Source organism: Anas platyrhynchos, chromosome 2 (genome assembly GCF_047663525.1).
Source record: "Anas platyrhynchos isolate ZD024472 breed Pekin duck chromosome 2, IASCAAS_PekinDuck_T2T, whole genome shotgun sequence".
In the NCBI taxonomy this organism is placed as follows: domain Eukaryota; kingdom Metazoa; phylum Chordata; class Aves; order Anseriformes; family Anatidae; genus Anas; species Anas platyrhynchos.
This window is the reverse complement of record NC_092588.1, coordinates 157,779,119-157,803,113: the sequence shown is the minus strand read 5'-3', so window position 1 is coordinate 157,803,113 and position 23,995 is coordinate 157,779,119. Positions and strand designations below refer to the sequence as shown.

The 23,995-nt window shown below is 44.5% G+C and overlaps 3 protein-coding genes across 25 annotated transcripts in view; 2 read left to right on the top strand and 1 right to left on the bottom strand.

Moving 5' to 3' along the window:
- ALS2CL (ALS2 C-terminal like) overlaps positions 1 to 11,203 on the top strand; it is a 59,542-nt gene extending 48,339 nt beyond the window's left edge. For all 8 annotated transcript variants that reach the window (XM_072033918.1, XM_072033915.1, XM_072033921.1 and 5 more), the window contains exons 16-26: positions 1,343 to 1,470; positions 2,167 to 2,340; positions 2,952 to 3,045; positions 3,608 to 3,765; positions 5,151 to 5,219; positions 5,717 to 5,890; positions 6,713 to 6,755; positions 7,140 to 7,201; positions 8,258 to 8,407; positions 9,478 to 9,574; positions 9,869 to 11,203. In XM_072033918.1, coding sequence (XP_071890019.1) covers positions 1,343 to 1,470; positions 2,167 to 2,340; positions 2,952 to 3,045; positions 3,608 to 3,765; positions 5,151 to 5,219; positions 5,717 to 5,890; positions 6,713 to 6,755; positions 7,140 to 7,201; positions 8,258 to 8,407; positions 9,478 to 9,574; positions 9,869 to 9,940 — 1,221 coding nt within the window. In that variant the 3' untranslated portion in view covers positions 9,941 to 11,203. The remainder of the gene's footprint in view (positions 1 to 1,342; positions 1,471 to 2,166; positions 2,341 to 2,951; positions 3,046 to 3,607; positions 3,766 to 5,150; positions 5,220 to 5,716; positions 5,891 to 6,712; positions 6,756 to 7,139; positions 7,202 to 8,257; positions 8,408 to 9,477; positions 9,575 to 9,868) is intronic.
- On the bottom strand, positions 9,092 to 18,958 carry JMJD4 (jumonji domain containing 4). Of its 2 annotated transcripts, none has more exons than XM_021275246.4 (7): positions 18,822 to 18,958; positions 17,688 to 18,241; positions 16,878 to 17,043; positions 15,644 to 15,769; positions 14,676 to 14,943; positions 14,336 to 14,482; positions 9,092 to 13,505 (listed from the first exon to the last, which is right to left on the bottom strand). In XM_021275246.4, the coding sequence occupies exons 2-7, from the start codon at positions 17,950 to 17,952 to the stop codon at positions 13,194 to 13,196; spliced, it is 1,284 nt and encodes a 427-aa protein (XP_021130921.2). In that variant the 5' UTR covers positions 17,953 to 18,241; positions 18,822 to 18,958; the 3' UTR covers positions 9,092 to 13,193. The 2 variants fall into 2 exon arrangements, with proteins under 2 accessions (XP_021130921.2, XP_038029611.2); XM_038173683.2 differs by lacking the exon at positions 18,822 to 18,958 and adding an exon at positions 18,574 to 18,704.
- The window catches only part of SNAP47 (synaptosome associated protein 47), a 26,653-nt gene continuing 21,057 nt past the window's right edge, over positions 18,400 to 23,995 (top strand). Inside the window, exons 1-3 of one of the 15 annotated variants that reach the window (XM_072033927.1) lie at positions 18,436 to 18,542; positions 21,343 to 21,411; positions 21,967 to 22,160. In XM_072033927.1, coding sequence (XP_071890028.1) covers positions 22,094 to 22,160 — 67 coding nt within the window. In that variant the 5' untranslated portion in view covers positions 18,436 to 18,542; positions 21,343 to 21,411; positions 21,967 to 22,093. Of the gene's footprint in view, positions 18,543 to 18,947; positions 19,019 to 19,430; positions 21,412 to 21,966; positions 22,161 to 23,170; positions 23,251 to 23,995 lie in introns of those variants that run through there. The other 14 variants (XM_072033925.1, XM_072033926.1, XM_072033930.1 and 11 more) reach the window with 14 other exon arrangements.

Sequence of the window (23,995 nt, the reverse complement as noted above, 5' to 3'; positions counted from 1 at the left end):
TTATCTTTTTCATTCACAGAAGGAAGGCTGCAGCTAAGAGATTTCAAGAGGCAGGAGGATGAAGGCTTTAGTTGTTTTGTTTTTTCTTTTTGCGCAAGGCTTTGTTGTGTTTTTTTATTTTTATTTTTTTGTTGTTGTTGCTGTTGTTTGTGGGAGATATTTGGCTGCACTTCACAGCTGCAGCTAGGATGTTCCTGTATTCTTAGAACAAATGTTTTTGCCTTTGTAGTGGCTTGGGAGCACAGGAAATGATGCATGAAGAAAACAGAGCTGCAGTACCAGTGCTCTGCTAGCATAACCCACATGTTAACATAGCTGAAGGATCTTGGGAGCTTAATTTTACAATCTGGCTGGTGCACTGACATGTTCGGCATTTTTCAGTTAATCTTTAACTGAAATATCTGGTTAAAGTGCTCATCAAGTGCCCTGTTGCAGGGAAAACTAGTCCTCTGGCTTGTTACAGAAACACGTGGCAAGTTTGACGGGATGTGTGTGGTCAAATCAGACTGAGTTGATGTCAAAATAGATACTCGGTGAGGGTAGCAATTGCAAATTAGCCCCGTCATTTACTGACTTGTCATGGGAGGAAGTGCTTGTGTCATAATCTTCTTCAGCCAGAGGTGTTGGGGTGAATTTGCAGAAGCAGCTCCTAGTTTTTAGACGCAGCTCCCTCCAAAATTAATGTTTAGTTTGGTGGTTAGTTTAGAAAAATGTGCTCATTATCTCAAGACAGAATGCTTCCTGCTATGAGCAGTAAGGATTTCAGTCTTGCATTGGAAGCCAGATTAATTACGATATTGTTTAACTTTGGATTTGGTTTAATTAAAACCTTTTAAGTTTGAATAAAGCTACTGCCTGTCTTCTCCCGTATTTGCCCCAGAGAATTTAAGGTTTTTCTTGGTAGCAGAGAACGTTTTGAAAGCTTTTGTGGTGAATATCATATGTTTCCCTCTACCCATGAGGCCAAACTTGTTTGTGGTTTTAACAAGTAGAGGAAAAATAGAGGAGAAATTACAGGTTCATGTGTTTTAATTTTGTAATGTAAAAAAAGATATTGGCTACTTGTTGTAAAATATAATGCAAGAGTCTTACTCAGTGATGTCTTCACCCTCCAAAATTCTACATGTCACTCGACAGCAGAGATGTATTGTCTCCAATGATAACTACCTTAATGATGCTATTGTTTTGGATGCTGCAAATGTGCACTTCAGTGCTGAAAGTTGTTCTTAGTCACCATTTCAGGAGCTGGCTCTGCTGAAAAGAGAATTCGAGATCTCCGTCCAGCTTGTTTCCTCTCGCTAATGAGATCTTGGCAGAATAACCCTGTATTTCTCTGTTGCAGGGAAAGCTGTCATTTGCCAATGGTTTCATCCTGGAGGGAACCTTTACAAACAAATCAGGGCAAGGCCTGCAGACACAAGGCATCCTGAATACATCGAACGAACAGCCGGATGAGAGGATAACCAAAACGTGAGCAAAACCAGCCTACTTCTTGGGTTGTGATTTGTGTTTCGACAATACGTGGAAGAGTACTGGACCAGTCCCTTCAGGGATGAAGGCAATCCTTGCCTAAAAAAGCTGGTCTGAAAACTAGTGTTTATACAAGGGGAGAAGGAAGAAAGGAGAGCCCAGCTTGTCCTTTAATCTTAATTAAAGGGAAGCAGAAACCAGGTGTTCTTCTCCTGTGCTGCCACTGGCCACCCAGAGGTGCTCCCATCCTCAAGCTGGAGAGAGTTTTGGAAGCTGAATGTTTTGAGTAATTTGTTCATGTGTGTGTGCACGTGAAGCTCTGAAGGGCTCGGGTTGGGTTGTGCTCTATGGGGAGGAAGGTGTGGAGCCAGGATCAGAGCATGCAGGCAGTGGTGCCAGTGCAGGACAGGAGCAATTGAGTTGAAGCTGTTGGGCCACATCCTTCAGTACAGACTCTTATACTTGGGTCTGAGCCCCACAGAGGGATGCTCTTTTCTTGACCCAAAGTATCTCATTGCCATGCAAATAGACTTGAGTTGCTTTTTCTGACTCACCAGCTAGGCACTACTGACTTCTCCGCTTCCATAGTTCTTATGTTGATATCTGATTATGGAGAACCTTCCGTGTTTGAAAGTGAAGTCTGAAATATATATACGGAGGGGTGTATAGAAGCCTAATGCCATTCTTGTTCTGCAGTCAGCTGGGCCTCAAGGAATTCCCAGTAGAGAAGAGGTGGAAGGGAATCTACGACCAGTTCCTGGAGTTCATCCATTCCGGCTGCAAAGAAGAAACAGAAGAGTCTTTTACAGGGTTCCACATACAAACAAGCAAAGAACTAAGGAAGTCTCAGGAGTACCTCTTCTGCCACAGGTAGGAATATTATGTGCCCTTGTGGCAACTGAGGAGCCCATCTGTGTAGAGAGGAGAGTGGTTTATGTTTGAGTAAACCGTTCAACTTACATTGAGTCTGCCTTGCATTGAAGCTATAAACCCAAGAATTATCCCATTTTTCCTGTCCATGACACTATATCTTGGAGGAGGATGACTTTTAAGTCTGTATATATTATTGTGCTCTTGAGGCTGATTCCCCTGTATGAAAATGTGGGTGGGATTCATGTGATTAAATGTAGATATCTGCATGTGGGCCAGTCATCGCTGGCTCCTCTGCTAGTTAAAGCAGACCTACCTGACATTGTCAGCAGATTCAGGCTGAACTCATTTTCCCTGAAGAAAATGTCTCAAAAAGATCAGATGAGCGTGTGCAGGATGCAACTCAGGCTGGCTGTGAGGGGACCTGAGGGTGATGAGTTTTAGGTGACTGCAGCTGCTATAAGGTGGTGCATTTCCATATAAAAGGGTAGAGCAGAATTCTTTTGTTCTAATAGTCTTGCTGCCCCCTTGGTATCCACCTGCAAGACCAGCTGGGATTTATCCTAAATCTTTCCTACACAGCTTTTCATTCTCACCTCTTAATTTTCCAGGGGGACTGAGGATGTCTCCTGGAAAATAGAAGATATTCTTGAAGAGCTTGTCCACCTCAAGGAACTGGAGTCACTACAGCGTTATTTAGAGAAGGTAAGGTTTAAAATCCCAGTGAGCTATGTCTGTCCATCAGATGTGAACAAAGGTCAGAGAAACTTGCTTTCTGTTAGCATGTACAATACAGCCAATGACTTCAGGGTCTTGTCTAAAATGTGTGAATACCTTTGTGAAGAGGAGGGCTTTCTTGCATGCCTTTTGGATATATTGTGTACAGCTATACAGGCCAGGAAAGTGCTGATAATGCTTTACTCTCGGTTCTCAAGCTGTGTCAGGGAATAACCAGCTGCTGGAAATGATTAATCAACTTCCATGCACTCAAAGTTGTTTTGCACTCAGCCTTACCCTGGAGCATCCTTTGCTCTCTCTTGCTTATCACAGCAAAGATCATCAGAGCAGCAAGTTCTACTAAGCACATTTCTTTCTGACAATGGGAGGAGAATGGGCTCTTGGCAGTTCAAATAGACCAAAATTATAGGTGATTACCTCTAGGCTTGTTCTCCTCTGCTGACAAGAGAAGGTTGGATTGCCTTTAAGTGTTCTCCTCTGCTCATGGCAAAGGCGGACTTGTAAAACTTAATTTTCCTTTATCATGCAGGCGTTGAAGTCTTCTCTGCATCCACTGGGAAAGCTGCTGAAGGCCTTGACAATAGCTTTTCAGGCAACATATTCTGGGATTGGGGCCAACAGACACTTGCTGACTATGGCACAAGAGGAAGTCAAGCACTATGCGAAAAAAATATGGGAGTTTTACCAGTAAGTAAAGAAATCTGAGGCCTTTCCAATGGGTATGTTAAGAAGACTGTTGGGATAACTCTTTCATGTCATTGTTGCTTTATTTCACACTGTTTTTTTTGTTTGTTTGTTTGTTTTTTCTGGGGGGGGGAGACTTGATTCAAAACTGTGTTGGATAGAGGTATTTGTAGTAACTAAGCTCTTATGGACCTAGGAAGTATGTCATATCCATTGTTCAGGAAAGTATATTAAAGCATGCAACAATGGTGATCAATATCGATAACTGAATGAAAAAGAATTTAAGCTTAGCATGCCTCAACTCAACTGGAGGCAATGTGCAGCCTGAGTGCATTGCTGAGGCTGGGCTGTAGTGGGTAAAAACTCCAAACTGAGGTTGTTCAGCCAGGTGGTTGTGCCCATGGGTACATAAGGATGGGATCAAAGGCATGATTGAGGTTCTGTTGCTGCTTGAATATCTGTTTAGCAGGAGATATAAGAAATGCCACAGTAGGCAAAGGTGGGGAGCTCTGCCTCTAACTGCACTTGGGGAAGATATTGCCTTAAAATGAGGAGGCTGGATAAAAGCTTTGTTGTTATCAGCCTTGTGCACTTGAGGAAGGCTGCCAGCCCTGCCACGAAGAGTTCTCCCTCCTGGGGCAGTCTGAAAACACCAGCACAGCTGATGGGAATGAGTCAGACTTGATTCACTTCATCTGCTGTGTGTCTGTGTTGTGAAAGAGGGCGAAGTGGAGGGATTTGGGCTGTGTTTGTGAGCAGCACAACAGGGCTGCCAACCTAAGCATTGGTTCATGTGAACCTTCACATGAGCTTCTGAGCTTGGTGCTTGGAAAGCTTGCTTTGTATCTCAAGACCTTTCTGGTGTAGTGTGGGGAGCTTAGCCAGGGTCCCTCTGGCTATGTCTCCTAGACTGATGCTTCTATGCCAAAAACAAGCAACCTCTCCTTAGCCCTTTTCAGTATTAAGCAGTCTGGTTTGGAAATATCAAGACAAACCCAAGCTACTTTTTCAGAGTAGAGCATCCTTGAACGTTCATAGATAGATTAAAGAATTGGCTGGTGTGACAGATCCTGAAACCTCATGTTTCTTAACTGAGAATACAAGGAGCTCAATGAAGACCACAGTTAGAATCTTTGGATTGATTGCCCTAATTTTCAGAAGGCATACAGATATTGTGAAGCACTCGCTCATTTCTGGCATCTGCTGCTAGTAATGGAGAATGCCCTCAAACTGTGAGGCTTGGTTTGTTGATAGAGAATAGCTCCTGGAGCCAGAGATCATTCTATGAAGCTCTATTAATCAGGGATTTCAATGTAGAACAAACCAGGATGCCTACACTACAAAACATGCCTTCAGAGAAATAAAACTTAGCTCTGCTTCTCTTCCAGGGGTTTGCTCCATCTGGCACTGGAACAGAAAGGCCAAATGCCTGCTAAGTGTGTGGATGGAGAGACAAGGTAGGTGTCACTGCTGGCTGTTTAACTTCAGGCTGCTTAAGCCTAGAGGTGTTTTCTAAAATGCATTAAATGCTAAAGTGATTGCATTTGTCCATTTGACACAGGTTTACATCTCACACGTTTTTTTTTAAGAGTTCAGAGTTTTCGGTATTTTTGCTTGTAGCAGAGCAGCAGCAGCTTCTAATCATGTTCTGTAGCAGAATAAAGGTGTGGGGAGTTGGAGGCAGGTGGGATGCAGCCCTGTGAGATAACCCACACCAGCTGTTGGGCTGGTTGTGTGCAGGACAGCAGTCCCAGCACCACCACATGCTTCACATTAGCTGCAGGAGCCTTCCATACCATCACTGGGGAAAAAGGCAGGCTTGGAAACAGGGAGTGTGCTGCAGGAAACATGGCAGAGAAGGCAGAAGACATAATGTTCCTAGAATAGGATGTTAGGAATATTTTGGGGGGACCTAAGTCCCAACAGGACTCAGCTGTGCTTGTCTCTGCTGTAGTGACCAGAAGGCTTGCAGTGTGGTCCTTCCATTGATCTTGCCCTGCTTCTACCCTGAGCTTTTCATGCTCTACATGCTCTACCATGAAAGAGAAGATGACCTCTACTGTCAAGGGATTGTGGACCTAAGCCTGTTTCCTGACATCAAGCTGCTGGAGTTTCTGGATGTACAGAAGTAAGTGGCTTTTTTTCATCTCAGGATACACTCTGATATCAGCTGGGAAGCTGGCAGCCAGGGAAGGTTTGATGGCATTGGGGGGGAAGGAATTGAAGTCTTCCCTAGGCTGCTGGAGGAAGTCCCGTCATGGAGTGCCTGCACTGCTGTCTGGAAGGACAACGTTGACTAGTGGAAAGCTGCTATTAGCTGTGCTAATTTTACTTTAGCAAAACTCTTCATTTCTAACTCACCAAATAAATGGTTTCCTCCAACTTGGAAACAATAGTATATAATTTATAGATGTGTCTCAGAAAGGAGTGTAGACCACCAAATGGTCCCTGCCGCATGGGCACACAGTCTCGAGACAGGGGAAAGGCTTTGGAGACAGACATATCTTCACCCATTCCTTCAGTGAAATCCATCTTTGGAAGTGTTATGTGAAGACTAATGACTCAGTGACTCAGACTCAAGAGACATGTGAGGTTTTCTAAAACTGTGTCATCTGCTGCTCAATGGTTTAAGTGGCATAGCAAGACACCCAGAGTCCCAATGTGATTCAGTCTAGACCCAGGGAGAAGATTTTCACCTGAAAGTGCCAAAGCTCTCCATGGATTATTACAGGAGCATCTGTTGGTGAAACAAACCCTAATTTCAGGTCAATGACCGACCTATTTTTTCTCCTGTAGCCATGTAATAAGGGTAGAGAACTCAGCCTCGCATACCACCGTGACTTCGGCATCACCTTGAGCGAAGAGATATGAACAGTCAAGACTGACTTAGGGTGGAGTTAAGACATGGACATCTGCCTTCTAAACCTTTTTTTCTGTCATCTCCTTTCAGACACCTTTGGCCTCTGAAAGATCTCACCTTGACCACCAACCAGGTAAGAGTTAGCACCTCTGTCATATCATTGGGGTTCCAACGTGTTGGCCAACGATTGAGCTTCACCTGAGTGAGCCCAGAGACCCTGCACTGCACTCAGAAATCCTAAATGACATGTGATGATTAGTTATGGCCTGTAACTACTGCATATCAGTATCTCTGTGTGGGAATATTTGCTCTGCTCAGTTTTTTCAAAGACATCTACGTTTGAACGCACTTGGATGTCTACAGTTCCAATCTCAATAGTGCAGCACTGTCTACAAGAGCTTTATTTTGCCCTCAGTGGGCAGCAAATACACTAGTTTTGTGCCCAGCACTGAGGAGCCATGGGGTGGCTCTTGGGGAGATGCTCTTCCAGAGGCACAACTCTTTGTCTCCTTTTCAGAGGCGGTCCCTCATCAAAGACAAGTGTTTTCTGTCTGCCACGGAGTGCTTGCAGAAGCTGATGTAAGTCACCAGCCTTAACCTACTGACAGTCAGAGCTGATGGAGATTTTCCTTATTCTGGGAGGTGCCATAACAACACACCTGCTTACAAAAGCATATGTGGTTCAGCCTGCAAGGTTGTTTAAAGAAAAACTATTTGGCATTTGTTCAGCTGAATCTATAATGTATCTTTTGTAGAAATTTTCTTTCCCTCCAGAAGTGTCAAGACAATATCTAAAGTGTTTAAAAGCAATCCTCACCTGGAAAATATCTCCATATAATTTTGCTGAGAAAAAAATCCTCTATAAAATCTGGCTTTGAAATTGAGTTTGCTCATGTGAATATGCCTCACAAATTGGGCCTGTCTGTGACTGCCAGGTCATGATATAACCCATTGCTCTGGCAGCACAGATGGAGCTAGATGAGGGATATCCAGGCAGTGTGGTGTCCCAAGATGTTAATGTTAGCAAAGTAAAGTTCAATTTTAGAAGCTCTGCTTGATTTTTTTGGCTTAGAGGATGTGGGAAGGGAGATAAAACAGTGCAGAGAAGTGTTGAGAGCTGTATCAGGCGGAGTCCTTGGGTACTTGTGTGTGCTAGTCCTGGTGAGAGACCCCTTGGGAAGCCACTGTGACCCCTGTCTGGGGAAGGCAGTGCAGGTGAGTGCCTTTGTAGGATGCGATGGGCAGGAAAACCAACTTTATAGATGTGACAACTGTATTATTCCCCTACGAGAACACTTCCTTGGTAGAGCTGCCCAAAGTGATTTGTTCCATGGTGCTTAAATTTTATTTGAGGGACTGTGACTCAGGTTAGTCCTACCTAAAATGAGAGGTTGGCATTATGGTGCTCAGGACCTTGGGAGGCTCAAGGTCCACTTGAAGCTCATTACACTGTGGTGATACCTCCTGGCACTGCCTTGTTGACTCCCTTTTGGTGTTGCCATTTAAGACAATTGACAGACTTTTTTTGTAGTGTGAAGGTCTGCTCTGAGTCTTTTATTTTTTTAAGTGCCACTGCTTTATCCCTTGACCCGTGTAGAGGTAGCATCTTTGACCCAGCTGTTTTCACACTGACAGCACCACAGTGGATCCCCGTGAAAAGCTTCTGATCCTCCAGAAGACGTACGAGGAGATCGAGAGCACCGTGTCCCGGGTGGTGGAGACAGACTACAAGCTCCCCATGGACGACCTCTTGCCCCTGCTGATGTACGTTGTGTCGCGAGCTAAGTAAGTGGCACCTTTTCACTTCCCAGTCCCATGGTCTTGTGCTACCTCAGTCAGGCATGTTTCCAGGTCCAATAGTTTTAATTAGAAAAACGAGTTGTGTATTAATGTGTGTTTTTCCTAAGCTGTATTTGGGTTCTTGCACGCTATGGTCTGCCAGCTGTGGCCTGATGGTGTTGGCCATGACCTAACGTGGTTGGGGACTGGCTGTCTCTTATCCAAGAGGGTGGTTCAGGGTTGTCATGAGAAATGCAGTCTGACTGGCATCCCAGATTATCATAGAAAACAGGAATATGTGGTCTTTGAAGGCCAATTGTTGATGCGTTCATGGATTGAGAGCGATGGGAAAGAAAAATCAGAAGACAACAGGCTTTAAATCAACTCCAGTGCAGTGCAGATGTGCAAGAAAGGTGTTGTGTTCACCTTGCTGCCCTTCCAGCAGACACTAGTCCTATCTGGATCTTTTTCAAGAGGTTTGCAAGAGCTGCTTTGTGCTCTGTTTTGAGGGTGAAAAGCTTAGGGTTGACTTCTAGTTGGTGTCTCGCTTACTCTGCCCTCATAACCTGTTGAGAAATCTCTTCAATTCTTGATGAGGCACTGTGGTTCAGTTTGGAGACTAGGAAGGTCTTGAATACTGACCACCTGGTAATTGGACTTCTCCTGTAAAGGAATGATTATAAATGTAAAAAAAAAAAAAAAAAAAAAAAAAAAAAGTGAAATGTTTAAACTTGGGGCTGAGTCTTGAAATCCAGAAGATTTTTTTTATTTTTTTTTTTACTGTTACTGTTATTTATTTGCTACCGTTGTGTGATACAGATTTGTATTGCCAGGCATCTTTCTTGTCTGTAGGTGATAGAGGAGTGTAATCAGAGAGGCTGGGCATCCTCACTGACATCCTGTCACGCAGGATGCTTCAAGGACTCAGCCTCCTGAAGATTAGGGTGATGCACAGGGAATCACCAATGGATTTCCAGACCTGTGCCTCCCTCTCTACATAATCTGATTTCAAACATGTGCCCAGAAATGCTGGTACCCAGGGATTTGTTCCAATTGTAGCTTTCCTTTTTTCCTAGAATCCAGCACCTGGGAGCTGAGATCCATCTCATCAGAGACTTGATGGACCCCACTAATCAAGGAGGACTGTATGACTTCCTGCTAACAGCACTGGAGGTGAGGAAATTTTATTACCAGTGACTGTTTCAAGAAGCTATAGGAAATCCTTTTTCTTCTGTGGAGACACTGATGCTTGCAACCTTTGTACAATTTTAGAGGGCTGCTCATATGCCTAGCACAGGTTCTCTTCCTTCTAGTCAAAATACTTTTATCATTAACTTACAACATGCAGATTTAATCTTTTATCTAGTTTAGGGTGGTAATCCAGCCTCACTCTGTGTGCTGGAGACCAAAATGTGGCTCCAAAGCTCCTAAACTTTTCCCTAATGGGTTGCTTTGTTCTTTGCCCAGTCTTGCTACGAGCACATACAGAGGATGAGACTCCACCAGAGAGAGAACTGCCACCTGAGCCACAGCTCCTGAGCCCCAGGACCAGAAGGGAGCCTCCTCCCTGCCACGTTTTGTTGACCAAGCACTGTTGGACAAAGAAGCCATCGAGTCACTGCTGCTCCAGCTGCCTGCAGGAAGGGAAGGATGGTTATTTTTCAGAGGCTTTCTTGTTGGCTTTTCTCTTAGAGTAGCTATGACAGCAAAGCACAGACACGCAGATGGCTGTGGGCTGGAAGCCTTCGATACACAACCTCAGCTTTGCGTTGGGGAATCTCTGTGGAAAGCGGTCAAGGTTTCTTTTTGCCCTATAGATTTATTTCGCTTTCCTAAAAATGGCAATCTGCCTCTTTCCCTCAAAACCCTTTTTTTTTTTTAACTGTTCTCTCAGTTGCTGTGTTTGTTTTGCACTGGTGAACTGCCATAAGGGAGAAGAGGTCGTTTTGTAGAAAGTGGTCAAATGAAGCCTGGAGAGACATTTTGGTGGGACTATTTCTGGGGGGTAGAAATGTGGCACAGGCAAGAGAGACGTCTCTGCACTCCTAAACAACTTGTACCTGGAGTGAGGTGGCTTTCCCTGTATCCCTAAGATATTTCTGTTCCTCTTCCTCCCTATGCCAAACTGAGTACCTCTTCGTTGCACTGTAAAGCTGCTATTGACTAACTTCCTTAAGATACTTGTATAATTTGTATTTATACTCTGCAGACTCCTATCAAATCTCAGGGATGTGACACTTGCACCTTGAACATGCTGGTGCCGCTTTGTAATTCTGCAGGGGTTTGTGTGTGCCCAATAAAAAGGTGACAGGTCTCAAATTCTGGGGCGAAAATACACAAAAACACACGGCCTTCTGCGCTGACAGAGCTGCAAAAACACTGATTTTTTTCCGAGGTGCACAGCCTTGTGCTGACGGACCACCCACTGACACCAGTGAGGGGTACAAATCAGATTAAAATGGGGCTGGTTTTTATTCTGCCTTTAAAAAAGGCAAATGGATATTTGGTATGCTGTTGCTATCAGATGAAAATACTAATGTGTGTATATTAGAGCAAAAGCTCTTTTGAACTAGATTTTAACCTGCTGTTTTGTTTTTTTATAGTTTGACTTTTAAATTGTTCAAGTCTGTGACTTCAGGAAAACAAAACTCAGCAGACTGTTTCTTCCTGTTTGTCATAAGTATTATGCTTTAATAAATAGTACACTGGTTACAATAGTTAATATATTGGTATGAGAGTATCCTAATGTATGTTTTACAGTAACTGTATTTAAATAAATAAAGCTGTTTAATTTTTAAGAGAGATTCTAGGTTTGTATACTTATTTCAACCCTGTTGCTGTTTTCAGACTCTTGTGAGAATTTCCTTTCCTTTAACTTTAGAAAAGACGTGGCTTGCTTGCTGACTTCTATGGGAATGGAATAATTTGAAATACAAAATTTCTAATATAATTGTAAGAGACTGAACCAATAAAGCCAACTTTTGTACTACTTTTCCCTGCAGAAATGTGGATGAAGTCTGCGGGACAGCAGTGCCCAAACTGATCCTGGGTAGGCTGATATATTGGGTTCTCAGTGTAAAAGCTAGACTTGCATTGACATGAAATGAAGAGTATTGTTCACCTAAGCAAGCCCTTTAAGCACCCATGGAATTCACTGCAATTTTATAAAGTGATTGGTGCCAATACCAGTTACACAGCATGCAGTGAGACTGGGGAATACAAAACCAAACGTGCTTTCCTACCAGCACCCTGATTATCACCTTGAAAGCATTGTTTCTTGTCTCTCTGAAACCTCACCTTATTCTTGTAAGAAAGAAAACCTCCAGCTGCCTACATTTGAGAATGTAAACAAGCATAAGTGGCAGCTGTGAACTTTTAATTTCAGACTTGCTTAGAACTGGCACTTTTTCAGTCCAAAGAAATACCCTGCCAGAAGGATGAATCACAGAGATGTAGTCACAGCTGTTTAAAAACAACAAAAAAGTATTTTCTCCATACTGTGTTCTTCCATGCTCTAGGTATTGATTTTCTTCTCAGGTACCATTTCCTACTCCAAATGCTTGACTTCTACTACAAAATAGCACATGCAGAATGCATGCATGTACAAACTTCACAGGATTATCTAGAAAACGTTGAGATTTTTCAGCCTATTGATGACTCCTACTATTGCACTGTCTAAACATAAGCGTATTAGTTGCTCTTACTGGTCAACTCTGTTTAAAAATTCAGGAAGTTCTTGACCAGGAATTCAAGTGAGCCCTAAAGAGGCAGCTAAGGTAACAGTGTGCAGCCATTTGTGCTTCTAGGCTTTCTTGCCAACCAGTAAAAGCAAGAGGGATGCTTCACTGGAAATGTACTTTAGCCTGAGGGTAGCATTCAGGTTGCAAATTGTGCTCTGTAACCATGCAGTAGTGCTATCTGAGTGTTAAAAGCATGGCTTTTTTTTTTTTTTTTTTAAAGGAGATAATACGAGGCTACTTGCTAGCTTCCCTGATTAATCAAGTCTCTACTTGATGAAATACTGTGCCTTGAAATAGTGTGTAGAAATGAGAGAGTACATTCAAGCTTCTTTTGAGCTTGGGTAGATCACATGGTTAAATTATTAGTGGTAGATTTGCTAGCAGGACATCTTCCCGGTATGTTAAAATCAGTCCTGCAGGCCCTGCAGCAGAACGAAGGCTTGTTCTACCTGAGGCTTTCAGCTTCAGAGAGACACCTCTGTATAAGAAACTAGTACAGTCAACTCTTCCACAGCCAGGCTGCAGCAGGGAAGCCAGCTCTGGCTTCAAGGGGAGCTAACTAGGATCCTCTAACATTAAAAAGCCCAAGTCACACCTGGAGGCAGGACAGGTCTTAAAACAATTTCACTGTGACCATTCAAAGCAGAGCTTAACTGCTGGAGTCTGCAGCACAGGTTAGTTCTCAGTATGCTGTGCTTTCAGAAGCAGAGGGAATATGGTGCAGACCGCTGCAGCTCCAGTGTTTAGCCCTGCCAGACTGAAGCTTGCTCCACAATTTCCGTTCCTCTACCAGCAGGGCTCAATTTATCAGACTCTACACTAATAACATCATTTTTTTCCCATTATCTTTTTTTTTTCCTAGTTATTCTAGATACTTAACTGCTGTCAGCTTAAAAAGTACTCAGTCAGCTCATGAATGTACTCTCTCCCCACTCTATATTAAGGCTCTTTGTACTAAAACTGCAACAGCTGTTACACAGGGAGGAGTCATTCTTCTACAAACACCCATTTCGCAAAAGGTTCATTTTACAAAGAACTGAATAAATAGGAAGTTAGAGTAGCGCTGTATCTATTGCTGCTTTCAAGTGGTGGAGCAGTGCCTCCGGAGGTGGAGAAAGTGATGTCAGGTCTAGTTTCTTGAAATCTTCATTAGCACTCAATGATGTTAACACCTTCACAGTCCTCTTTAAATCAAACACTGCATGGAGCATGCCCAAGGTGGAAATGGCAGCTTTTGGAGTGTTTTTTGCTGAAGCTTCATCATCCAGGCCATTTTCCAAGATAGAAATCCTGTTCTCTGCAATAACTTTGAGGAAGTTGTAGAACTCCTTGTAGTCTATACCCGTACAAGATTTCATGATCAGCTACGGGGAAAAACAAAACAAAAACCAGCACTTAAATGGAAGGAACTCTTTCGTTTACAGTAAGAATTAAAGGCTTATCTACCCAGAATCATGAGTAACTTTTTTTTTGTGGTTTCCTGATGGCACTAAAATTTCTTAACTGATTTGAAACTTCATTACCCCCCCCAAAAAACAACACACAGTTTGTTCTAGCTACTAAATGGCTGTGATTTTTGAAACTATTATTGGAGGGTATCAATCGAGCAGTATTATCAACCTCCAGAAATAAACTTTACACCTGCTTCACACTTAAGATTTTGGGAACATACAGGAAACAACACTGTTCATTAATTTTGCCTTCTGAAAGCATCATATTTGCAAACACACAAGCCTCTTGCCACCTTCACCTTAATTTTACTTGTTTTGGATTCACTGTTCGATCACGAATGATATTCAAACCAGTTTTCCTGTGTGACACTCTCTAAGTTCTGCTGTTTAAATGAAAAAGCACTTACATGTTACAAAAGAGAAAGTAAATACTACATAAAGGATTGATCCCAATGCTAACCCCGTAGCTGAAGAACAGTTGAAGCATTAGTTTTTCAGACAACATCCTAACCTCCTTAACACAGCAAGTATGCACTGACACAAGCCTTTCCTTATCTTCCTAAAGTAATACTTAACTTCCTGAAAAATGAAGTCATCACAAGTTCCTACTTCCTTAGGAATCATGCAGGAATTCCAGGTAGGAGCTTAAGGACCTGTGTGTCTTAGAGCTCTAATAAGGTAGCACAATAAAACCCCCAAATACATGACCCTTGAGTCAGCCAGCCAGAAATGTGTTGTTATACCTGACATTGTAAGTGCCAATCATCCATAGGGTCCTTCCACTCATTGATTTCCCGCTGGACAGCTGCTAATTCATCCTGCAGGAAGCACCACATTATAGCTACGTTGCAGCCGTTCACCCAGTTGTGGTTAATGGAGATGGTATCCTCCTGAAGGAAGAAGTTAAATAGCTATTAATCCCTACCTAAACTTTTTCTAAAAAAAGTTTCACTCTCTAAACTTTTTTGTAGTCCAGTTAGACTTTTAGCATCCACAAAATGCTGTGGCAATAAAAGTTTGATCCAATTCAAGCCTACTGTTTATCTCTCTGTGTCATTAAAAGGTTGGCATCAGTTATCTTACCAGGTTGTAAACTTGATGGTGCCATCCACTGGGGATGAAGACTATCTCCCCTGCTTCCTGCACGATTTCTACAGGGGGTTGGCTTTGGTTGTAGCGAGGGTAAACACTCTTGTCCTGAAGACCAGGCGCAGTGACATCAAAGGGCAAGTTGCCATGGCGATCTTTCAGGTAGTCCTCCTGACCTGGTGGGTAGAGCAGCCATTTCTTCCTCCCGCATATATTGGCTGACCAGCTATAGGAACGGAAGACATCAGCGTGGAACGGAGTCCTGTGGGGCAAATCAGAGCCTTGAGTAAAGACAGTACCTAAAATATGTACAATGAATTCATGTCTGCACAAATTAAGCACACAGAAGGTAACCTTTACTGTGCAAACCTGATCCCAACCTGTCAGCCTCTTCATTTACTTCTGTTTTAGTATTCAGAGACCATTGTAGCTGCACAGTATTGCAGCATTTTATATCCTCTGTGTTTCTTTATCAGTTAATTGTTAATCTGTCCTATAAGTTCTTCAACAGCAGGAGATTGTGTGACGTGAACTGCTGAGAATACTCTAAATGCAAATTTATCACCAAGGCTCAGCCTAATTTGCCACCTGCAAAATATCTGACCAACCCATCAGCGCCCCTCTGAGGCTTCTGTTGGCTCTGCAAATCACAAGAGGTTGATGGTCCCCTATGTCTTTTCTTCTCTAAAACCTTTCATAAACCTGCTGACACTCCTTACCGATTCTGCGTAAACTACTCAGGACTTTTTACAGGGCAAAAGGACCTCAGCTGACTGCATAAGGGCACCTCACATCCAGAAAAAAATCTGCTGCTTGAGAAACAAGATTGCTGGATTCACTGCTGCACTGCCTGAAAGTGCACGATATCCTGAAATACGATGTGATAAACCCTGTAAGTCTTAAAAATCCCCCATCAATCTTAAAAAAAATATGTAAAAATGACAGAAGCCAAGCTGTCTTACCATGAACCTTTAGGTCCCATGTAGACAAACCGGTAGTCATCCACAGCTATAGCATCCCAGTACTCATTCAGCCAGTCGGATGAGAAATACACGGGTGTTGTATAAACATCTTGCTCTGGGAAAGCTCTTAAAAAGATAAAGCGTGGGACATGGGTCTCAGAAAAATACAGTGTTATTCCTTCTACCTCAGTTCCCCAAGCCTAGAAGCAAAGACCAATCTAGCAGGCCATTAATACCTTGCTTCCATCTCCTTTGTACCATTTACAACTCCAAGTTGCATTCAAAATGCGTGCAACTGTGTTTTTCTGTCTTACAGGAAAGCTGTGAAGCTTGACTATTATTTTGGAGACTCCTCCTCATCATGGCAAAGACAGTTCCTAATAAACACTTTCATTTTAGCTGAGATGCCATCAAAGCCAGTTATCCAATTGAATGACAGATTGGAGGTGTAAGGGTTAGGAAGGAAGCCAGGCTGTGGGATTTGACAAATGTGTGGCCTCTTCCCACAGTATATACTGCCCCTTTCCTATCGAGGCCACACGTGTAGACTTTCTGCAGCAAATCACAGGACTGCTGTCTGTGAAAGCAAACAAAGGCGGAGGTAGAGACTGACTAATTTCCTCTGTTATAAGTCACTGGCACATTCAAAAGTGAAAACAAGAACTGAAAACAAGAAAGCTGGGTTAGAAGCTGGATACATTTAAGGAAGAAGAGTTTTGGGTGAAAAGACATAAAAGTCCCAGACAGATGTGGTTGAATAGAGAATTCAAGCACCTCCCAAGTAGCAGGCTTAAGAAAGAAACCCTGCACAGGTTGAAGTCTACTTTAATAACTGGGAAAGTTAGTAAAGAAAATGGATACTAAAGTATCATAGTTCATATGAAAAAGAGAATGAGAGAATGCTCACTGAATTAAGCACCCTTAGAAATGTCTCCCTTCTTTTTAGAAATAACAGTCAAATGAAAGCCAAACGTTACAGTCACCTGGTTCCCATAGTCATGTAAAACACAGATGAAAAAGCAAGTGCTCGAGACTGGAAGCCTCTTCAGTGAGCTGTTTAAGAATCTCACTGCATGTTGTACACCATGAACAGGACTGATATTTCAGTGGGCAGGTGCTAACAAACAGCACTGGCAACATTTAAAGTCTCAAGCATGAAAAGGACAAGCATTAAGGCTTCACAGCAGCTCCCTGCTGCGCGTGGCATGCATGGGGTTGTACGGTGCTCTCTTACCTGCTCAGGTGCCAGTCCTTCAGGTAAAGGCACCCTCGGGATGAGCGGTAGTCATTTTTAATGTACTCTTTCCAGTAATTTATGTACTCCTTGAAGGGAAGCTGCTCCTTTGGGTTCGAATTGTACTCCTTGACATCACAGTTGGCAACAGGTACTATAGCGTCTCCTGAAATATAAACTCTTTGAGCTCACGTGGGAACAGAGTAACTGGTGCGGAAATTGAACTCCTTTAACCTTATCCACTGCGGCCCCCTCTTATGTCTGGGCACTACCATGCTAAGAACAGTCCAAACCCATCAAATCCAATCCATAAAGCAACAATCACTTGCCCAGCTCTCAGTCCCGACACCGCTGTTCTAGGCAAACATGCTTCAGACCAGAAATTATTTACTTAATATGGCCTGCAGTTCCTTTTTAACAAGCTACATTGGGAATTGATACTTATTAAATACACTATTAATTTACAGTCTAAAGTTTAGCTCTGAGATTTTTCACTGCAAATATTTTCTCCTTGCCTATCCCTACTCATTAAGTGTCAGGCTGCTCTTGTGGTTATAGTCAAGGAGGTATATAAAATGGTACGGTTAAATTATATATCACTTTTTATTTTGCTTCATTAAGGACACAAATTCAAGATTGGAAATCTGACTGCAACAAAAAGTATGAATACGTATAGAAAACAGATGCATTAACTTAGTAAAAAGTCTGGAGAATTGCTTCAGTTTGGCTAGTGGTTCAACTTCTAGACAAATAAAGTATGTTGCCATTTAGCAGAAGTTTCAATTAGGTATTAAAAACACCATGACTTACCAAACTTCTGCAGCAGGTAATCAAAATCAGGCTTTCCATCCCACGTAACCCAGTTTCTCCTGCTGCCCCAGCCATCGGTGAATTTTGCTGAGAAAACACAGGGATGGTTGGGAATCAGGTAATCGCGGAAGAAGTCTGAGTACGTGAAGGATTCTACTTTATCAATAAAGTCAACGTGTCCCGCGGGGAGGCAGAATGAGCTCTGAGACGAGCTGCTGTAGTCACGGAAAAAGGCGGTGGAGCAGGCAAATGTCGCCCTGTCCATGCAGGCTGGAGGCTCTTCCTGGCTTGGCCAAGGCAGCACGGACCAGATGCTCCCCCGTTACATGCCTTGATCCTCGAAGTCTGTGAAAACTCACAGGAAAATATGAACGCTGAGAGGTAAATCAGGGTGTTGTGCAAGGGCACACCAGGCTAATTAGGATCTTCCATGCTTTGTAACGTGTAACGGTGAGGGGTTCCTGATGTTATGTGGCAAAGATGCTGTTTTCCTGTCACGTTCTTGCCTGGGCAACCCCGCTGTCAGGGGGCAGTCGGCGAGGGCTGGCTCCGTCCTAAAAGAGCAGAATTAATTTCAGCGGGGGTCCCTTGTACACAATTTGTTGCGTGGGGGGCAGCAAACCACCCCCAAACACTCGGGACCACAGCAGACAGCTGCAGACTGTTGGAGGGGGGGCTCCTTTGTGAAAAGGGAGGATCCGAAATGCGGCAACCCCCCCCACACCCCTTCCCCACCCTCCTCAGCCCCTCCTCAGCGGGCCGGGGAGCTCCCAGAGGCGAAAGGAAGCGAAGAGACGGCGGGGAGCGGGGAATAAAAGCGGGGTGGCCGCGCTCAGGGCGGGGAGAACCGGCACGGTACGGAAAAAAGCTTCAGGAGAGAGGTTACCGAGGGGATTGAGGGACAGCAGGGCGCTAAAGGGGAGCAGGGAGCCGGGGGAGAGCTGAGGGATGAGGGAGAGGCGCAGCCGCCATCTTGGGGCCGCCATTTTGCGCCCCCCCCCTCAACTCCACGGGGAGCACCCGGACGCCATAGGGCGACGCACACATCGCCCCCCTGTAAGGTTCGCGGCCCGTCCGTGAGGCGGATGGGTCCCGATGGAGCCGACGGGACACCGGGAGGCCGCCGCTACTCACCGCCGCCTCCCTCGGGGCTTCACGGAGGGGCTTCACGGCGGCGGGAGGCGGAACCTCCCCGCGCCGCCTCCCGGAACGCCCGCGTTCGGGCAGCGGGGCCGGGGGGGGAGCGTGAGGAGGGGGCGCTGCGCTCAGCCAATGGGAGCGGGCGGAGGGCGCAGGCGCGGAGCGGCGCTGCGGGGCCGGGAGGGAGGGAGGTGGGTGCGGGGAGGGGAGGGGGTACTGCGGGGGGTCTCCCGGGCGGTTGGGGGAGATTTGGGGATATTTCGCGGAAATTTGGGGAAGGAGGCGGCTGGGAAGGGAGATGCAGGCTGGGGAGAGGGTAAAGGTTGCGGGGGGTTGGTGGTGAGGGATGGGAGCTGTTCTTGGGAGGTGTTTTGGGGTGCTTGGGGGGGGCAGAGGTGGTCCTGGCGCTATGGGGGGGGGGCTGAGCATGGCTGAGGTAACGGCCTGGGAGGAGATGGGGTGCTGTGGGGTCGGGGGTGGGCTGCAGGGGGGTTAGGGACAGCAGGGGGTGCTTGGGAGGGGATAGGGATAGGAGGTCATGGTATTGGGTTTGGGGTGAGGAGGGGGAAAGGGGGATTTATGCTGGGGGTTATTTGGAAAGGGGGGGATGCCTGCATGGGGCGAGCCTTTGGGGTGGCAATGGGGAAGGAGAAGGGATGAATTTGGGGTGGGGGATGGGGGGCAGAGGAGGGTTTGCCACATGTGGGGCAGGGACCCCTGGGGGTGCCAGGCTTGGGAAGTGGAGGTGCGGTTGTGTTTTGGGTTGGAGAGGGCAAGACAGGGTTGGGATTGAAGGGAAAGCTGGTGGGTGTTAATCTGGGGGGTGCAGGGGCTGGTGTGCGTTAAAGGGAGTGAACTGAGGCCGTCCTGGAGTTAAATAGGTGTGGGAGGGTTTGGGGGGGTTTGAGGCTTCTTCAGAGATCCCCTTTGGTGTGCAATCAGAATGTCTTTCTGGATGGAAGCATTGATGTGGAGGAGCCCCTTGGTGCGGATTCCCCTTCTCAGTAGGGGTCTGTTGGTCTCTTGAGGCAGGAGGAGGTGAATCTCGGATAGCACAGAGCTGCCACCAATCTTTGCCTGTCGCATTTCTCGGAGGGTCACTTGGAAGTACTGCGTCTTGTGGCATCACTTGGAGAATCAGTTAGGAGCCTGGTGGGTCAGGAGCTGCTGCTGGATGCATCTTATAAATGTTTTTCTTATGAGGGTTGTTGGGCTCACAGGGCTGTTAGAACTCATGGTTTGCCGGATGGTGCCGTGTGGGAATAAACCATCAAAGATACCGACCCTATGGAAGCCTCCTCCAGGAAGGAAGACAGAGAAGAAGTGATGTGTGTTAGAAACAAGTGCAGTAATGTCCTGCAGGTAATCTGCAAGTGCAGGTGAGGGGAATCCTTGAGTTTTGGAGGCTCTGAAGCAGGCACCTTGTGGAGGGGTGAGCTGGCAGTGCCTTCTCACAACATATATAGCATCCCCTCGCAGCTGGGCAATTAGTAATGCTGGGGTAATTAGTAATGCTTACGTTTCGTTAGGTGTTCTCAAAGTACCTCACAAGAGAGGGTGAGTCACCTTCTTTTTATGGAACCAGCCACTGAGACGTGTTGGCTAAAGAATGTGCATGATGTTGTGGTGACACTGTCAGAAATATAATCCACGTTTCTTTGCTGCTAAGCCTGGTTCTCGCTGGCTGTTGTGCTGCTGTGTGAGGGAGACAAATGTTGTGTTGTCTCTTCTCCTCCCAAAAAAGCTGGTTGGCAGAGTAGAGCAGAAGGTGAATCGTGTGATGTTGAGGAGCCCAGGCTGGGCGAGACTGCCTGTGTTACCTGTGGTGTGGACAAAAATGTGGGCAAAATGAAGGAATTCATTGAGAAATCACTTTAGGTGGCTCCTCCTATTCCACTGCACGCACAGCAAGCAGTTCAAGCACCGTAACCCTCATGAACCTGTTCCTGAATGTATTTATGAGTAATTTAAAGCCATTTGTTTGTTTTCTGCCATCTGAGTCATTTTCATGGTAATATAAGTGACTTGCTTACCTCTGTTCATTGTTACTTTTCTGGGTGGGAACACTGGAACGTGTATTTTATTCCACCTGAGGCTTTTTTTCAGTGTGTTTCCAGAACCATGAATGCCACGTCTTGTCGCTAAGGAGTTTCTAGACCTATTTTAGAAGGAATAGAAATGGGGAGCAGCGTAATGCTGAATTTCACATTTAGAAAACGGGGGGAAAAAAAAATCTTGATTTTGAAGGACAGCTATTTAGCATTCAGCAGTGAATTCACAGTTCACATTGGAGATGAAGCTGGTGTATTTAACAGTGCTTTTCAGTGCACAGCTCAAGTATAATGAGGTGTCCTCCGTGTAGGTGCTGTACAAGCTAATCAGAGGGAAGCAGAGGCCAAGTGTTCTTCATAAAAGGGAGGATGTTGCTAGTAGAGGCTAAAGACAAATTTCCCTAATAGAGGTTCAAGAGAGTGGAGTTACAAAAACAATAGGATAACAATATATTTTCTTTTAGTCATTCAGAAAACATGATCACAGGCTACTACCCATCAGACAGACAGAAGACACAGTGTGGATGTCACAGGTAAAGCACAGATTTGATGCCTTTTTCCAGCTAAATTCAGGTGCCCGTGACCATTTCCTTGTGTTCAACACTTGAGGAATTTTACTGGTGTTAAGAGCAGGCTCCTTGAAGCTTTGTGTTAAATTATAGTGCGCTGTTGAAAGCTCTTAAACAGTAGCTGCGTTCTGTACCATTGATGTCTGTGTTCTTGTTACTGAATAAAATCATTCTTACAGTGCGTAAGTGAAGTGCATGTTTAAATGTTTTTGTCTCGGGGGGAGGTTGTGCAGATCCAGTGCTAGTTAAACCATTATAACGAGGAAAAACATGCTGGAACAGTGAAGGGGCTTGATTACCAAATGGGTTCTTGCTTGGGCATTTTGCCCTCAGGCACAGAAAGAAGCTGACTGTCAGGCCAAGCCTGTGAGCTCTCAGGTGAGTCGAAAGCCATATGACCCAGGGCATGCACACGTATAACTCCACGGGTCAAGTGACTGCTTCGTTTCTTCCCCTGGGCTGAGACAGCTTTTTTACTCTCAGATCCAGGAATAATCATACCTCCTCTGTTGATTATAGGTTGCTGGTTTTTGGTGTTATCTGGTAACGGGCATAGCGGGATTTTTGCTTCAGCTCCGTTTTTATTTTCACCTGCTCTCCTGGACGTTGAAGAGAAATACACAGGGGAAAAAAAATCTATGTAGAGATGGACGGTTCTGTACAGATAGCAGCTCCCGTGACGCTGCCCGAGAGTTCTGTGTCTACAGATAGAGGTAAGGAGCCTGTTAGTATGGCACAGTTGTGGGACTTGATATTTCTACGTCTATTTCTGGTAATGACCAGGCTCGAGAGAAAATGCTGCATGTACAGGGCGGTTTGTGAACCCTTAGCCTGTGAAAATTGGCTCTAGGCTGAGATTTTACAGAAGTTTAAGGGTTGCTTGCTTGTTTACCACTTCTCCTTGCCTCTATAGTATGTTTGTGCCTTATTTTAGGTGGCTGGTACTGGTAGCAAGGTCTGAGAGTTGTTTTTCAGATGACATTTTGTTCCTCCGTGCTTGTCCCAGCAGTAAGCATTGAGCAACCTGCCTTCGCTTCCAGGTTTCCCTTGTGATCCTCTGCAGGATTTGTAATCTTTCAGTGTCACCGTTTCAGCATTATTTATAAAATATCACTTTGGGGAAACAGCTTGGGAGCAGCATGCTGCTATTTAGGAGATTTTCCTGAAAAAAGGTGTAAGTAGCAAACAGTTGCATGCTGCTGGGGTAGGTAGGGGTGGTGTCAGGGTTGATCCTGAACATGATGCACTCTTGATTGCTGCTGATTTTTTGTTTGTTTTCCCCTGGGTCTGATAGGAGCTCCTCCAGTACCTTCGCAGTATGCGTAGGGTATGAGGAGCTGTAATACGAGATGTTTGTTTTGATTTATTTTTTGTTTGCTATCGTGTCGCTGTTCCTGGAAGTTCTGAGAGAGAGCACTCCGATAATCTGTGTGACTGTATATGCATCTCAAATACTCTGTATTCACATCTTAAAACATGCTAAATGGATGGCAATCTAAAACCTTTGAGTGTTTAATGTGAGGAAGGGAAATGATAATACCTCTGAAAGTGTTTTTATAGAAGGAAAACATCAGTGTCGAAACCTAGGCAGCTTCAAGCAGTTAAACGCTCTAGGTTTGTAGTTCCTAAATCTCTGGATTTGTAGTTCCTAATTAACAAAGCTCTAACTCCATGATTTAGTTTTACCTGGTGCTGATTTCAATACTAACGTAGCTTAAGTTTTTTCCAGTTCAGTTTATGGCTGTTCTGGAGCCCTGCTCCTGATGCGTGGTTCTTTGTAGTCACGTTTGGCTGATCATTCAGGTATTTTTCTGTTCTGTTTCTTTGTGAATGACTTTAATGTTGTCGTTCTATGTTGCAGAAAGAATGATCTTTAAATAAAAATGATGATCGTTGGCTGCTCACAAAACCCAGTCTTGGAGGGAAAGAAAAGCTCTTCACGAGATCTGTTCGATCAAACCTCGCTGCATTAGAGGAGTTACTTTCCTTTCCTAGATGGAAGGATTTAAGGGCAGAGCTTTTAGTTTTTCCTCCAAATTACAGCGTTATTCAGTAAATGATCGATATAAAACTGAATTTCCTGAAACTTGTCACTGCTTTCTGGCTGTAGCTACTTTTCTAAATCAATTTTCTGTGGACTTTACCTCACTGTTTGGCTCACATCACACCGAGAAGTCTTGTCACTTGCTAGGATTGTAGCTAATAAAGCCGTCCTGAACAGATTGAGCTTTTTCATTTTAAGTTTGTCTGAATTCTGCATAGTTTTGTGTTTTTTTTTTTTCTTTCCATATGCCTTGGTGAAACTCATTGCAATGGAAATAAGGTTTGAAAAGGAAAGATTTTGTGGATTATGGTGTGCAGTGAGTAAACCCTACCTCAGTAATAGCAAAATCTTAAACTGGAACTGGGCTTGGAGTGAGGAAGCTCTATTTAAGGGTTATTAAGGAGGCAACAATCTGAAAATGTGAGCAGATTTCAAGTGTGTGCTGTGGGAGCTCATAGCAGTACTACCTGAGGAAAAAAGTCTGTTAGTTTTTGGTTGCATTAG